The 15,297-nt window shown below is 47.1% G+C and overlaps 1 protein-coding gene and 1 pseudogene across 1 annotated transcript; both read left to right on the top strand.

Annotated features, from left to right (window-relative positions):
* Positions 1-6,939: 6,939 nt before the first annotated feature.
* On the top strand, positions 6,940-9,129 carry LOC141041902 (noroxomaritidine synthase 2-like; annotated as a pseudogene).
* Positions 9,130-10,092: 963 nt separating this feature from the next.
* Positions 10,093-12,396, top strand: LOC109773520 (desmethyl-deoxy-podophyllotoxin synthase). Its single transcript, XM_073507669.1, has 3 exons — positions 10,093-10,638; positions 10,750-11,205; positions 11,324-12,396. The coding sequence occupies exons 1-3, from the start codon at positions 10,216-10,218 to the stop codon at positions 11,945-11,947; spliced, it is 1,503 nt and encodes a 500-aa protein (XP_073363770.1). The 5' UTR covers positions 10,093-10,215; the 3' UTR covers positions 11,948-12,396.
* Positions 12,397-15,297: the final 2,901 nt, after the last annotated feature.

The following is a 15,297-nucleotide window of genomic DNA, read 5'->3' on the forward strand; positions in this document are numbered from 1 at the left end:
TTCGGAAGCATCGGAATGACGTCGTGTTCAATGGTGTGACACCGTCAATCTCCCAGTTGAAGCAGCGAATAACGGATGAAGGAAGGCTATGGGCAAAGGCTAGGCTGTTGAGAGGAATACGGTAGGAGTAGAGGTGGAGGTAGGAGTGTGGGATGTCGAGACGTAGTTCGTTCATAAGCTTCGCGGTAGTGTCGGAAAAATTCCGGGATGTAAGAGCATCTCCAGCCGCGCCCCCAACAGCCCCCAGGCGATTTTTAGGAGCCGGCGTCAAAAAATTGGCCCAGTCGCGCCTCTAGGAGCCCGTTTTTCGCCGGTTTGGGCCGAAACTGACGCCGGCGGACCCAGGCCGAACCCGGTGCGCTAGGGCGCCCGGGGGCGCCGGGGAGAGCGATTTTGGCGCGAAAGAGCTGCGGGCCCGCCGAGTCAGCGACTCGCGCCTCATCGTCCTCAGAACGCCTCGATTTCTCGTGGGGAATCAATGGCAAGGCTGTCGCCGGTCAGCCTTCCATTGATTCCTCACGGGCGGTGCGGCGACGCCTACACACGGCGCGCGGCTATAAAAGCAAGGCCTCCCCTCGCCTCTGGCCACACCCGCCCACAGCCACCGCCGAGCTCTGCCTCACTCCCCGTGTGCAGCCCCCGCTGACGTTCCTCCCCTCTCTCCCTTTCCCCAAGCCCATCCGATGGCCGAGCGGTTCCCCGGCGATGGGGCGGCGGCCAGCGGCTTCCGCCACCGCTCGCTCCACGAGTGGGAGGCCTATCTCTTCTTCGAGGCGAACATCCCGGCGCCACCGGACATGCGCGCCGGGCCGACGGCGTGGAGGCTCAGCGCCGGTGTCGTCCCAATTCCCCCGGTGCCCGACGTCGACGCGCGTCCCGACATCTTCGCCGCCGAGGTCGACCGCGTGCGGGCGTCGCTAACAGAAGAGTAGTAGGCCCTCCCGCAGTACGCCGCCGACAACCATGCGTCGTGGACGGCGTACTTCCAGCGCCGGCAGGCGCAGCGGCAGGCGTCCACGAACGGGGCGCCGATGGTGGGGGCGTCAAGAACAGCGAGAGGCGCCGCCTATGGTGGGGCGCCCCCGGCCGCACGCTCCATGAGGTACTCCAGTACCTCGAGGGCGGCAATGACCCGCCGCTGGCATATCTGCCGCGGCCGCCGCTCCGGTCCACCGCCGGAGCGCCGGGCAATGGATGCCCAGGAGGTTCGGCTCCTCCTCGTCTTCCTCTTCTCACTCCTCCTCCCGCTCCTCTTCCTACTCCTCCGGCTCGCCGGCGGTGTTCGACGTCAAGGCCGAGCCCGCAGCGGAGACGCCGCTCGGTCGACGCACCCGCAACACCGGCATCCTCATCAACGAGGGCGGGGGCGCGCCTCCTCCTCGGCTCCTCCCCGCTACGTCAAACCGAAGACGGAGCCGGGGCTCGCCGTCGTGAAGACGGAGCCAGGGCTCGCTGGTGGCGTCAAGGAGGAGCTCGACGATGCAGCGGCCTTGAAGTGGGCGCGTGACGATTGGGCGCGGAGGGAGCTGGAGCGCCAGCGCCTCGCCTACGAGCGGTTCGCCGCTCGGCGCCGTGGCCGCGACAAGGGAGGCGTAGTCGTCCTCGACGACAGCGACGATGACGCACCGCCGCCACCGGTCCGCCAGGGCGACGCCGGGCAGGGGTCCAGCATGGGCGGCCGCGTCAAGGAGGAGAAGGCCGACGAGGACGGCGGCGAGGATGGCGGCGACGTCGGCGACTTCGCCTCTCTTAGCGCGTTCTTCGACCCATAGTCGCGTTTATTTTTTAAGTCTTTTATCTATGTAAAAGAACTATTTCAGTTCGCCGAAGTAATGCACTGTTTCGCCGAATATTTGTCCCGTTCGCCGAATTTTAGTCAAATAAATGTTCCAAAAAGATTTAAAACAGGCGCCTGGGGCCGATCCTGGGGCGTCGGCTGGGAACCTGATCGCCCCCAGTCCGATTTTACCGCCGGTTCGCTCCCAGGCGGCGATTTTTCGAGCCGTCTGGGGGCCAACGGCTGAAGATGCTCTAATTAAACTTTATACATATGAACTTGGGGAGTCTTCTCTCTTTTTTAATGAATGATACGCACACTCGTGCGTATTCGAGAAAAAGAAATTCTAAAATATTATCATAAATTTGAAAATAGTTCATATATTGGAAAAACTGTTGGTGAATTCCAAACAAAATCACGGGTATGAAAATGTTAAGAAATTTTGAACTAATTTGTTGACAAAATTAAAGGAAAAAGGAAAAAGGAATATGAAACAAGTAGAAGATAATAGAAATAAAAAAGTGGAAAAGGAAAAATTAAATACAAAATGAGTCAAAAAAAAACAATGGTGCAAAGAGTCTTCTAGATCCTTCCCAAAAATAGTGGTGAAAATACAGAATGGTTCGGCCCATACGGTGAACAGGAGGGTATGCGCTAGGTCGCTACACAGCGACTTACACGACAAATAGGAGCCATGAATAACGATATCCGTAAGTATTGACATCATCTTGAATCACAAGCTAAAATGGGCTGGCTACGACATGGCCTGTTAGCACAACATCTGGTCATGCTTTTTTGTGTTGGCCAGAATACGGCCTTCTAAATATGTACTTCCTCCAATCAATATTACTTGTCTTAGATTTGTCTAGATACGGATGTGTCTAACACATGTTTAGATACATCCGTGTCTAAAAAACATTTAAAAATATATTAAAAAATTCAATTGTTTCTTAATCGTTTTTATACAAATATGGTCTAATGTTATACTCATGTGTAAAGTTTCGCAACAAAATGAAATCTGTGGAAATCTTGGCAAAAAACATTGCCTGTTAGAAAAATGTGAATAGTAACTTTATATTGTATCTGTTTTTATTTAGTTCACCTAGACTACGACGGAAGTCATTTTGTCGTGAAACTTTATACACATATATAACTTTAGACCATGTTTATTTCAACAGTTTTGCTAAAGCACATCTGGATGTGCCTTAAGTATTGCGCATCTAAGTCCTATGTCATTAATTTTACGCTGAGGTTTGTGTCGATAATTTATTTATTTTCTTTTTTCCTTTTTATTTTATGTTTGATTGAGTTATTTAGATGTGCAATAATTTAGGCATATCTACATGTGCCCTAGGAAAATTGCTTTTGGGGGCCAAGCTCCATGTAGGGCCTCCATTGCAATTTTGTAAATTCATCAAAATTCTTATTTCTATGTTTCATAAAATTCTGGAAACAAATGCAGATCTACATGGATCCATAATGTACATGTGTGTAAATTTTCAGGATGAAATACTTTGAAATGAGGTTTGTAAAAAAACAAATATGAGGCCTTTTTTGCACATGATACAATTCATCCTCAAAGTCCATGAATTTGTATTTTTAAAGGTCGCATTTTAAGGTATTTCATCCTGGATATTTTTACACAGATATACATTTCATCCTTGTATACTTGGATATTTGTTTTCAGATTTTTTTGAAAACAGAAAGTTTGAATTTGAATTTTTAAAAAATTTCAGGCTGCATAGAGCCCGGTCACCAAAACGCTATTCTCCTAGACAGACCCTTATTCAAGTGAAGTTTCAAAAATATTAGCCCTTCTCTAATACATTTCATAAAAAAAATCAACATGTTCACCGTCCATTGTACTCAGTAAAAAAGTTTTATTCAAATCTTATTAGAACTTATTAAATAATTATTAAGATACGAGTAAGAAAAAAAGTGTGATTGTACTTGCTTCACGGGATAGCACAGCGTGCGTGTTGGATTTGCATGCATGCAATGATGCATAGACCCTGTTTGTTTGGACTTTTGCTTCTTCTTTTTGCAGCTTTTCCACTTTGGCCAAAAAGCCATAAAAGCTCATAAATAGATGCTTTTGGAGCTTTTATGTCTTTTGGAGTCCAATATGACTTTTATGGATTTTACACCTATTTAGGCGCTTTTATGGCTTTTTGGCTGGCGGAGAAAGAGTGAGAGGTGGACGAGGAGGTGGAGGCAGGCGGCGGACAAGTACAGGGCGCCGAGGCCGGCCAGGGAGATGAACCAGGCCAGCATTGCCACCATGTCCCAGCTAGCTCCGGCCTCTCGAAAGTATAGTTTTATTTTTTTTTGTATTTTTGTACGAATCAAAGCGACTAGGAAGCTGTGGAAACTATGTATATAATAGTCCGTATGTCTTACGGAATAGCAGGTCGAATTTTGACATGGTGATTATTAGATTCCACCACTCCTAATAATCAACGTGTGATATTGATTTATTGATCTTACGTTCGACGAGGTAAGCGGACATCCTAAAACTTCTCCTATGTATAGTTGTAAAATATTAATTGAATATGAATGGAATAATAGAATGAAAAATATTTTTTCATGTATGGTTGCATGTGGTAGTGTGTCTTTTCCCATGCATGGTTGCATGTCATGGTGAGCCTTATCCCATGGATAATTGTATGATGATGTAGAATGCTTGCATGCTTAGATAAATAGGTTAGGGACCACTCTCTTACATATGTAGGATATATCCCACCGATGTCTTTCGCTCATCCACTTAGGAAACTAGAAGATACCCGGTGCATTACTGATGGGAATTGGTTAATGAAAATTTGGTTTGATAACATGAGAATGAAAATTTAAAATACATGTGATTATATTGATTATGTATAGTTGCAACAATATTTATTGAATATAAGTAGAGTAATTGAATGGAAAATGTTTTTCCATGCATGATTAAATGTTGTACTAGGTCTTTTCGTATACATGATTGCATGTTGAGGTAGATCTTATCCCATTCATAATTGTATGATGAGGTGACATGCTTGCATGTTGAGATAAACAAGTTAGTGACGATAACCCTCTTAGGTATATATAGAGTCAGTGGCGGAGATAGGGGTGCCAGCCAGGGCCTGGGCCCTGGCCAACATGCAAACATTTCCACTAGGACACTGAGTATTTCTGCTAAAACAGTGTATTAGCTTTGTATTCCGTTGGTCTGGCTCTCTCCCCAAGCTATAGTCGATGCAAACTCTGTTTGGCAGACGAGGAGGACTTGATGCATGCACTCATACACTGTTCTCATGGCAGGAGCTTTTGGGACGAAGCTGAGAAGTGGTTCGACTTCAAACTACCTCGCCTTCATCCAACCACTTGGGCGCGATACATTATTAGCTACCCAATCATTCCGACTGGAGACCGGGCGAAGATTGTGTCAGTTATGTGGTCTATTTGGCACTCAAGGAACCAGTGGACACATGATGAAGAACGCTTGGATCAGGCAAACTCGCTACGGATTATTCGAGAGACATTGGCGGCCCTGGAATTACCTAAGGATCTTGCGCTAGCTCTTCCTGGCTTTGGTTGGCTCCCCCCAGACGATGACAGTGTTAAGATTAATACGGATGCGGGTATTGACAGTATCCGGGAGCAAGGGGGGGGGGGGGGGTGGGGTTGCCTGTTCAGCCACTGGCTTTTTAGGAGCATGGTGTAAGCCTCACGATGGAGTTACAGATCCTCTGATTGCCGAAGCGCTTTCTTTGCGTGATGGAGTTCTCTATGCAAAGCTTCGTGGTCTGAACAAGGTCGTGATGGAGATGGACTGCAAGGAGGTTGTGGACCTCTGGAAGACTCGCCACAACTCCCGCTCGGTTGTGGCACCGATTCTTTTGGAAATTGGGGATTTATCTGCTAGTTTTAGTTCTTTTATTATTCAACATACTTCTAGACTGTCTAATTTGCCTGCTCATCTTTGCGCTAAGCGAGCATGTTCGCTGCAAGTGACCGAGGCGTGGACCAACGATGTACCTACCTTCCTGGTTAGTAGCCTCATGGCGGACTGTGCCAGGTGTGCTTTTGTTGAATAAAGAACCCCATATTCCAACGCAATAAAAAAAGCTAGTTTAGCAGCTCTTGGCCCTGTCCATTCAGGTTTCGTGGCTCCGCCACTGAGCCACTGTATAGGATGTCGCATAGCATGAACGTGAAATTCCATCTCTAGTTCGACCGATGGCCGGCCTGTGTTATATATTCTTGACAAGATTCTTCGCAAAGAGCCATCATATATATTATAACCATCCCAATTTAAATCTGAATGGTTATCATGGTATATATGTGATATATATGCTCGCTGCCCATGCCAAGGTAGAAGACGAAGAAGCAGAATGACACATTGGCTACGAGAGACGTAGAATTAAGTAATTAAGCAGTGAGAAGGCTACTTGTTTTGATCCTACTTAGAAGTGCGTTTGCTTCTGCAGTTGCTAAACGCTGCTGCTAATGTGTGTTCTAGAAGAAGAAATAGGCGGTCTGAAATCCAAAGCATATACACACACCTACGCATGCATGCGACGTGCTGAACAATTACTGATCGATCGCTGATCACCGGTCTCTTCCATCTCCTGCCGTACGTACGTGTACTGCAAATTACATGAGCCAGCCAGCCACACGGTACTGTTGCTATGAATCCTCCTCGCAAGACGATGACCCTGCATGTTCATATATTGTGGCGATCGGTCAAGAGTACTTTTATCGGCGATGGGATCAAAGAGTGTACTTGATCAAGACTGTTGTGCGGCGACTGAGGCTAATAAAGTGAGCTGGACCTGCACTTTAAAATTTATCCCCAAATCTGCCAATTGCCACCTGCTTTTGAGCCCAATGAAGTGTAGTTATGTAGTTATGTTGACACTTATCAAGTACTGCCAGACTCAAGTATAGCCCGATGAGCTATGTAAGGAGTGATCCAATTTGGAATGAAAGTTATCAAGTACTGCACTTCACATACTTATCGCCAAATCTGCCAACTGTCACCTGCTTTTGAGCCCAATGGATTGGAGTTATGTTGACGCTAACTGAGAATACTAGCAAGTATACTACCAATGCACTGAGGTAGTATCACTATGGTGGAGAGGGAAGGCGTCTATATATGAAGCCATAGCCATGCTAATTGAAGAATAAATCTAACTAATAGCATTATCGCACACTACTGATAACAATGCCAATTATGTTCATCTCCACATTGATCATTCTGCTTGTTCCAATTTGCTTGTATCTCAGGGCTAGTTGTAGATCAAAGAACCCACCAGTGCTTCCCACAAACTGGCCAATGCTGCACATGTTCCCTTCCTTCATAGCCAACCTCCACAACTTGTATGACTATTACACCCTGGTCCTCGCCAGATCAGGCCACAACTTCAGGGTGCATGGACCACCTGGGACCGGGATGCGCTTCTTCATCACATGCAACCCTCCGAACGCCCGGCACATCTTGACGACGAACCACGCCAACTTCCCCAAGGGCACGGAATTCGCTGATATCTTCAACATCATGGGTGGCAGCCTCTTCACCATCGACGGTGAGTCGTGCCGCCAACAACGCGCCAAAGCCAAGAGCATCCTCAGCAGCCCGAGGATCATTTCCAGTATGGCGGTCTACCTCTATGGCAAGGTGGACAACAACCTCCTCCCATTGTTCACTCGGATGGCGATCACTGACACTTCATTCGACATGCATGAATTGATGTCGAGGCTTATGTTTGACCTGGCTGCTATGCCTCTCTTCGGTGTGGATCCTGGCCTCCTATCCTTAGACATGCCGCCCATGGACGCAGCGGTTGCCCTGGACACGGTGATGGAGGTGGGCTTTTTTAGGCTCATGATGCCAGCTTATTGCTAGAAGTTGATGAGGTGGCTAAACATCGGCTCTGAGAGAAAGCTCGACACGGCACGCATGGTGCTGCGAGAGATCATCGGGGAGATGATGCAAAAGAGGAAGATCACCACATGTCGTTTTGGACATGGCAAGGAACAAGAGAGTGTGGATATTATTTCTTCCTTCCTCGAAGACCCAGACTACGCCAATGCTGACTTGCTCCGTGCGATTATCATTAGCTACATGCTTGCTGCGAGGGACACAATTGCAACAACCCTAACATGGATCTTCTGCGACCTCGCCCAAAATCCTGACATCGTGTCAATCATCCGCAACGAACTTTCACCCATTGCATCACGCAAAGTAGCATTAGGGGCATCTACCCCAGTGATCTTTGAGCCAGACGAGACCAAATCTCTAGTATATTTGACAGCCACTTTGTATGAGACTCTTAGACTGTACCCACCGGCGCCTGTCTTGCTCAAGAAGGTGGCCGTAGATGACATCATGCCGAGTGGCCATGAGGTGCATGCCGGTGACACCATTTTTGTTTCCGTCCACTCCATGGGGAGAATGGAGGGTGTGTGGGGTAAAGACTGCTTCGACTATAACCCACGTAGGTGGCTCTCAGATGATGACAACAACCTGAGGTACATACCATCTCACAAGTTCTTGGCCTTCAATGCTGGCCCGAGGATGTGCCTCGGCAAGGACATTGCACTTATGCAAATGAAGACTGTCATTGCTACAGCTGTGTGGAACTTCGATGTGAAGGTGGTGGAAGGGCAAAGCATCCAGCCTAAGCCGTCCATTATACTGGAGATGAAAAATGGGCTCATTGTTAAGTTGAAGAAGCGAGAAATGTAATAGACTCTCGTTGTATGTAAATGTACTTGCCGACCACTAGGACAGTTTTACACTGCCCATAACCACATTATAGTTGAATAATAAAGGCATGCATGCGTCAAAATTTGTATTTCTTTTACGAAAAACAACCAATGTACTACCATTTTTTACTCGTGCTGTATGAGACACGGTATAGAAGCATCGAGACATGGTGTTTCCTCCATATTGTATACGACTATCTACATGTGACATGTTGCTGGTACTTGGAAGTGACCCAACCAGCTCAAAGTTGCATGTACGGGTGCCTAGCAGAATAACGGAACCAATTGATCGGTGAAAGAACAGTCTTCCTTCAGATCTTGGCTGGTAACTAATACACAACTTGCCAGCATCTAGACCTCACCGGTATACTCCAGTTCAACATCATAGCGGTTATGCTCGCTATACTTGTTGAACACGCTAAAGTGACTGGACAAATTAGTGGTGTAATTCATCATTTAGTAGTAGATAGTTTATCCATTCTACAGTATGTGAACGACACCATTTTCTTTCAGGATAAAGCAAGAAACCTCAAGCTCATTCTATGCTTTGCCTTTGAGGATCTTTCGAGTCTTCAAATTTCTATAAGAGTGAACTTTTCTGCTTCGAAGAGGCTACAGACTCGCGTTCAAGTACGCGAAGATCTTAATTGAACTGGAAGAAACAATTCCATTACTTTATTTTCTTCCTGATCACAAACTGTTTTATGGTCTTCCTAGGAAGCCTGTAGCCTTGCGTGCTCTTTAAATCATGCAATTCCTACAGAATAAGCACTTCATCGAACCTTATGTTGTGATCCACCAATGGCAAATATATTTTTACAAGACTAATATCTTTCATTGGAATTCGGCTTACATTTTCATGCAAAATATCCTCTTTCATGTATATAACTTTATCATAACATTTGTGGTGTATATAAAAATATATCATTTGTAGTAGCATCGTATAAAAAACTTGGTTTATTATTTAAACAGTTTTGACACACTAAATATGCTGCCCTCGCACGAGGGCCACCCTGCTAGTTGAAGTAAAAAATGAAATATAACAAAACAGTGAATAGCGAACAAGCTGATAACTAAAACCCAAAATATTTAAAAGCTAAAGGATGAAATAAAATAACAAGAGAAGATATGGAAAAATAAATAAAGTATACAAAAGGGCGGAATAGATGTGCAGATCATGCTTTTAGTGCACCAGTGCACATCATGTGCTCATCTCTCTTAATAAATCAAATGTTTTGAATATTAAATTGTGCCGATCGATGCGATCTCATCCGGCATCCAGCTAGCAATTAAGAAAAGGCAACGAATTTGCCTCTGTTATTTTTCTAAGGCATTTATTTCCTCGTGCTCGGCACTTTGTCCTTTTGATTAACAAAAAATTGCCATAAAGCTATCCTCAACCACTGCATTTGGAATAATGGAAGTTGTATCATTCAACCACACACTGTACTGTTTAGTGAATGGAATGGAATTTTTCATGAAAGTTCGTACCTAAACCAAATACACCGTTGTTTTGCATACATCTCCTCACGTGTAGTAGGTAAGTTTGATTTCCAGATCCCAACCAATCCCATGTCCTGTGCTGCATATCTGATCCATAAATACGGATGATCCGTGTATAAACTGAATGTCAACTGACTGATTAGTACTAAACTTGCGGCTGGTTACTAGCTAGCTCCCAGCTGCATGACATGGAGGTAACAATTTCAAGCATTTCTTTCGTTTCCCTAGCCCTAGTACTCCTCCTTTGGTTTTTTCATCCCAAGCCCAACAAGCATTTGCGGCCTCCCGGGCCATGGACCCTACCGATCATCGGCAGCCTCCACCACGTATTCGGCGTCCTCCCGCACCGCATCATGGCGGAGCTATCTCGCCGGCATGGCCCACTGATGTTCCTCAGACTCGGTGAGGTCCCCACCGTGGTGGTCTCGAGCGCGGAGATGGCGGAGGTGGTGATGAAGAGCAAGGACCTCATGTTCGCCTCGCGGCCGCGCGGTGTGACACTGGACGTCATAGGTTATGGCAGCGGCATAGGCATCATCTTTGCCCCCTATAGCGACCGCTGGCACCAGGCGCGCAAGGTCTGCACCATGGAGCTCCTGAGCACGAAGCAGGTTATTAATTTGCATACACCATCTTTTTGGGGGAAAATGCCAGCACCTAACTAGTTTGCGATAAAGCATGAGTGTTGATAGATAGAAGTGGACAATATGTTTCTAACACAGGTGAAGCGTATGGAAGGCATCAGGTCCGAGGAGGTCAGCAACCTCCTTAGTTCCATCACCACCTCGATTGGCACAACTATCAACCTCACGGAGAAGTTGTCGGCACTCATGAACGATGTCATTGCGCGGGCGGTGTTCGGAGGCAAGTGCGCACAGCAAGGTGAGTACCTCCGGGAATTGGAAAAAGTCACCGCATTGGTGGGAGGCTTCTCGCTCGTAGACCTATTCCCGTCGTCGCGGCTGGTGCGGCTGCTGAGCTCCGGGGAGCGACGGATGAGGAGGAGCTATGGACGAATCCAGTGCATCATCTCCAACATCATTGAGCAACGCAAGGAGATGCGCGCTGCAGTCAGCTCCAACGACGAGGAGGACTTGCTGGACGTGCTGCTCAGGCTGCACAAGGAGGACTCCTTGCCATATCCACTAACTTTAGAGGCAATAGGCGTCATCATATTTGTGAGTATTGTTTGCCATGTCCTCTCCTCACTTTGTTGGAAATATACGTTTTATCTATATTTTTTCATTATTGAAGCTAAATATGTACGTGAGTATAACCTAGAACAATTGTTCGCAGGACTTGTTCGCGGGTGGCACCAAGACCTCTGGAATAACATTGGAGTGGGCTATGTCAGAGCTCTTGAAAAATCCCGAAAATATGAGAAAGGTACAACTAGAGGTTCGACAAGTGGTAGGTGGGCAACAATCTGTCATAAATAACAATGACCTTCATGACCTCCACTACATGAGAATGGTGATCAAGGAGGTCTTGAGGTTGCATCCCCCCGCTCCTCTACTCCCCCGAAGGGCAAGAGAAGACTGCGAAATCATGGGATATAAAATTCCTGAGGGCACCAATGTACAAGTTAATATATTCGTGATTTGTCAGGATTGCAGATATTGGGATGCCCCTGAAGCATTTAAGCCAGAGAGGTTCAAAGAGAGCAACATAGATCACAAGGGGACACATTTTGAGTTCACACCTTTCGGGGCTGGGAGACGGCAATGTCCTGGAATGTTGTTCGGCACATCAACCGTGGAGATCGCATTAGCAAACCTTCTACACCACTTTGACTGGGTGTTCCCTGATGGGCCTAATCCGGGGTCGTTGGACATGTCTGAGAAGTTCGGGATCAATGTACGTAGAAAGTTCGATTTAGAGCTTAGAGCAACCCCATATGTGCTCTCCAAAGTTGCGTAGATCCATGGACCTGCTGGGGACGCATGGAAGAATTGGCTCGCTCATAGGCTCCCTCCTCTAGTTGCCCTCTCTGCTCTCTCGACCAACCTTCTGTTGATTTCCTTGGTCCTCTTCTTTGTAATGCATCCGTCTTTGGGCCCCTTTCAGTGAAAATCCATGTGGGGAACCTCTCCCCCAGGTGAATATTCGAATAAAAAATGTGTCTCACGTTGAACTTCTATACAGTCAAGCAAGAGAAGCTCACTCAAATACTTGTGTGACATTGACTTTATGCATGGGCCTTTACACACGTTGAAATGAAATTATTTCACCTTTTAACTTATCCGTACTACTATTCCACAGGCAATAGAAAAAAATTGTGATCAGTCGATTTCAAATAGAGGAAACATCATGAGAGACATAAGCAAGAGGGGAGTAGCACGAGACCGAAGACGGATGCGGCGCGGCGAATCACAGCAAGGCCAAGACAGGAGCGAATTGAAGCTGGGACGATGCGGTTGGTCGTGGCATCGCATGCGGTGTTGAGTCCGAGGTATAACAGAGGCCCAACGGGGATGGGGATGACGCGGACAACCGAGGCATCGTCGGTGAGGGCTTGGGAAAAAGCTCGCCAGAGGCGAGGTATGGCCAAGAAATCCCATTGGTTGAGAGAGATCGTTGGGTCCATTCGATCTGTTGGCTGGAATAAGCCGCGGCGCCAGTGTCGGACGCGTCGGGCGCGTGTATGGGCGCGCGCCGGGCGTGTCGGGCGCGGCGGTACCGTGGTGTAGGCGTGTGTGGTCGGGCTCGTCAGGCGCGACGGATTCATGCGGGACGTGCGGGATGCACTAGTGGTGTCGGGCTCGTCGGGCGCGTCGGATATGCGCGGGACATGCGGGATGCACTGGTGGTGTCGGGCTCGTCGGGCGCGTCGGATGCGCGCGGGACGTGCTGGACAGCAGAAGCCATGGCAAGTATACGTGTGTGCGTATGTGTGTGTGGCGTGCGTGTAAGTGCTCGTAGCCGTCGTAGTTAGGCTGGCAGTAGTAGCAAAACGGCCGCAGCGTTCCGTTCATAGCCAGCCGGGTCGTACGCGTAGAGCGCGTCGTGGAGGCCGGGCTGAGCGGATGGATAGTGCGTAGATCGGGGAGGTGGGCAGCGATGTGCATGCATGCATCGGCCAAGTATAAAATCCCTCCTGGTTGAGTTTGTTATGAGAGCGCGTGCGTTGTGCGTCCAAGGTTGTAGCCCGTGGTGGTTAGTCCAGCTATAAAGAAAAATGGCATTGTGAGCGCCGGGGCGTTCGTCGCCGGAAATCAATGTTGTCTTCTTCCTGTGTATGTGCCAGAGAGAGGATGAGCTGAGGGTGAGCTAGGGCTAGCCGGTTCCAACAATTGGTATTCAGAGCCAGCCATGTAGCCATTCAAAAGATAAAGAAGATTAGGGCGGGCGTGCGCCCACGGTGGCGTTCGTGCGCCGGCCCGGAATTTTTTGTGTCTTGTGTCTTCTTCTACCTCTAGCCGAGAGTGAGAGAGGGCTGCGGTTCAAACACATTCATCTGATCATTGCATCGGCCAAGAAACACGAGGAGGAAGACATCCAGCGGTTCATTTCTGATCCAAAGGTAGGGAAAATTCAGTTATTTATCCTAAAAGGCATGCATATTATAGCTTGAAAGCGGGAGAAAAGCATGGAATGAGTACGATCATTGTACGATGTCCAGTCCTGCGTTGTGGACGGCTTGAGAAATCCAGCGCTGTGCTACCTTCAATCACTAGTAGAAAAAGGGGCTTTCGTTCGGGCCTGGCCAGCCCATTGGTCCCAATTCTTATACGAACCAGGACCAATGGGGGCATTCGTCTCGGTCCGTGAGCCCAGGTGGTCGGCTGGGGCCTCGTGGGCTTTGGTCCCGGTTCGTATGGACCCATTTGTCCCGGTTCTAGGCACGAACCGAAACCAATGGGCCTCGCTCCTCGCCCACATCCATTAGTCCCGGTTCCAGCCACGAACCGGGACAAATGAGTTGCCTATATATAGTCCATCGCCGGCGAGCAGAGCACTCCACACTGCTCTGTTTTTTGCTGGCCGGCAAGGGGAGGGCATTTGGGTGCTCTAGCTCACCTCCTATGCACATGAGGTGTTCGATGAAATGTCCGAGCCACACTAGTTAATATTTCTTCTCTCGAAACTCGACCTCCGAGCTCCATTTTCCCCGAGATTTTTCTAGGTTTAGCGGCCCGTCACGTCCCGTCCCCGTCTTCACCGTCGTCGATTGCCCGCGCCGATCTCGTCGCCGGCACCACCGTGGTGAGCCTCTTGTTCTTATCTTCTTTCTGAAAGAAAAAATTCTTACTTACTTTTATTATTCCTTGTTATTATATAGTGCGATGGTTCTGGTATCCGCCCCCGTCGGCCCTCGTCCTGTCTATGATTCGGATGTGGTATATATTATCTTTTTATAACTATTTGGTTCATTTATTGTTTATGACAATTATGCCGACCAACGTGACATAGATTTTATTAATACGAGGTGGTTGAACCGGAAATTCCAACCACCCTATTGTCGAGAGGTTAAATTTAGTTAAAGAAGAAAACAATTACTTGAAGGAAAAAATAAAAAAAATTGAGGAGGAGAAGATGATATTGGAGTTGCATGTTGCGGATGTCGTCGATGATCACAAGATCAATATGGATGCAATGCGGTTGAAGATTAGAAAGATTAGAAAATATGCCATTCATACCGAGGCTCGGTATCATTATGCCGTTGGATCAATTGTTACCTTAGTTGTGATTATGATCGCATTTGTTGTTGCATTGAAAGGTTTTACATAGTTTCAATGTATGGTTTAACTAGATGCTCAGGAGAGCTATATGTTGTTCTATTTGAACTATGTATGTACTTTGGTTTTAATGTGATGATGAACTACTATTAATTTGGTCACTTACCTATCCACGTTCATTTGTAGTGCTTTTCAATTTCAGGGTCTTGTAGCTGAAAAAAATCAGTAAATGCATGAAAAATAATAAATGAAGTTAGAAAGGGTTGAAAATTGATGATGTGGCTCTGAATGGTGCATTTTGAACACAGAAAAACTATGGAGTTCAAATAAGTTCAAAAAAATGAAATCCCTTTGTAACAGACGAGTTTCCGTATGAAACTCTGATACTTCGAAAGAGATTGTCCGTTTTGTACACGAAGTGCATCCAGTTTTTGCCGTAAGCCTCCCTACTTTCTTGCACATGCTATATGGGTGAAATGATGATACCATGCCAACTTTCACCCTTTTAAGAGTTCATTTGTAGTGTTTATCAATTTCAGGGTCTTATAGCTGAAAAAAATCAGTAAATGCACGAAAAATAACAAATGAAGT

The sequence above is a fragment of the Aegilops tauschii genome, chromosome 2 (genome assembly GCF_002575655.3).
Source record: "Aegilops tauschii subsp. strangulata cultivar AL8/78 chromosome 2, Aet v6.0, whole genome shotgun sequence".
Classification (NCBI taxonomy): domain Eukaryota; kingdom Viridiplantae; phylum Streptophyta; class Magnoliopsida; order Poales; family Poaceae; genus Aegilops; species Aegilops tauschii.

Excerpts from the sequence above, each read along its gene's own strand:
- LOC109773520 (XM_073507669.1), top strand. The coding sequence starts at position 10,216 with ATGGAGGTAACAATTTCAAGCATTTCTTTCGTTTCCCTAGCCCTAGTA. Across the intron at positions 10,639-10,749 it reads AGCTCCTGAGCACGAAGCAG|GTGAAGCGTATGGAAGGCAT; the intron begins GTTATTAATTTG and ends TTTCTAACACAG. Across the intron at positions 11,206-11,323 it reads CAATAGGCGTCATCATATTT|GACTTGTTCGCGGGTGGCAC; the intron begins GTGAGTATTGTT and ends AATTGTTCGCAG.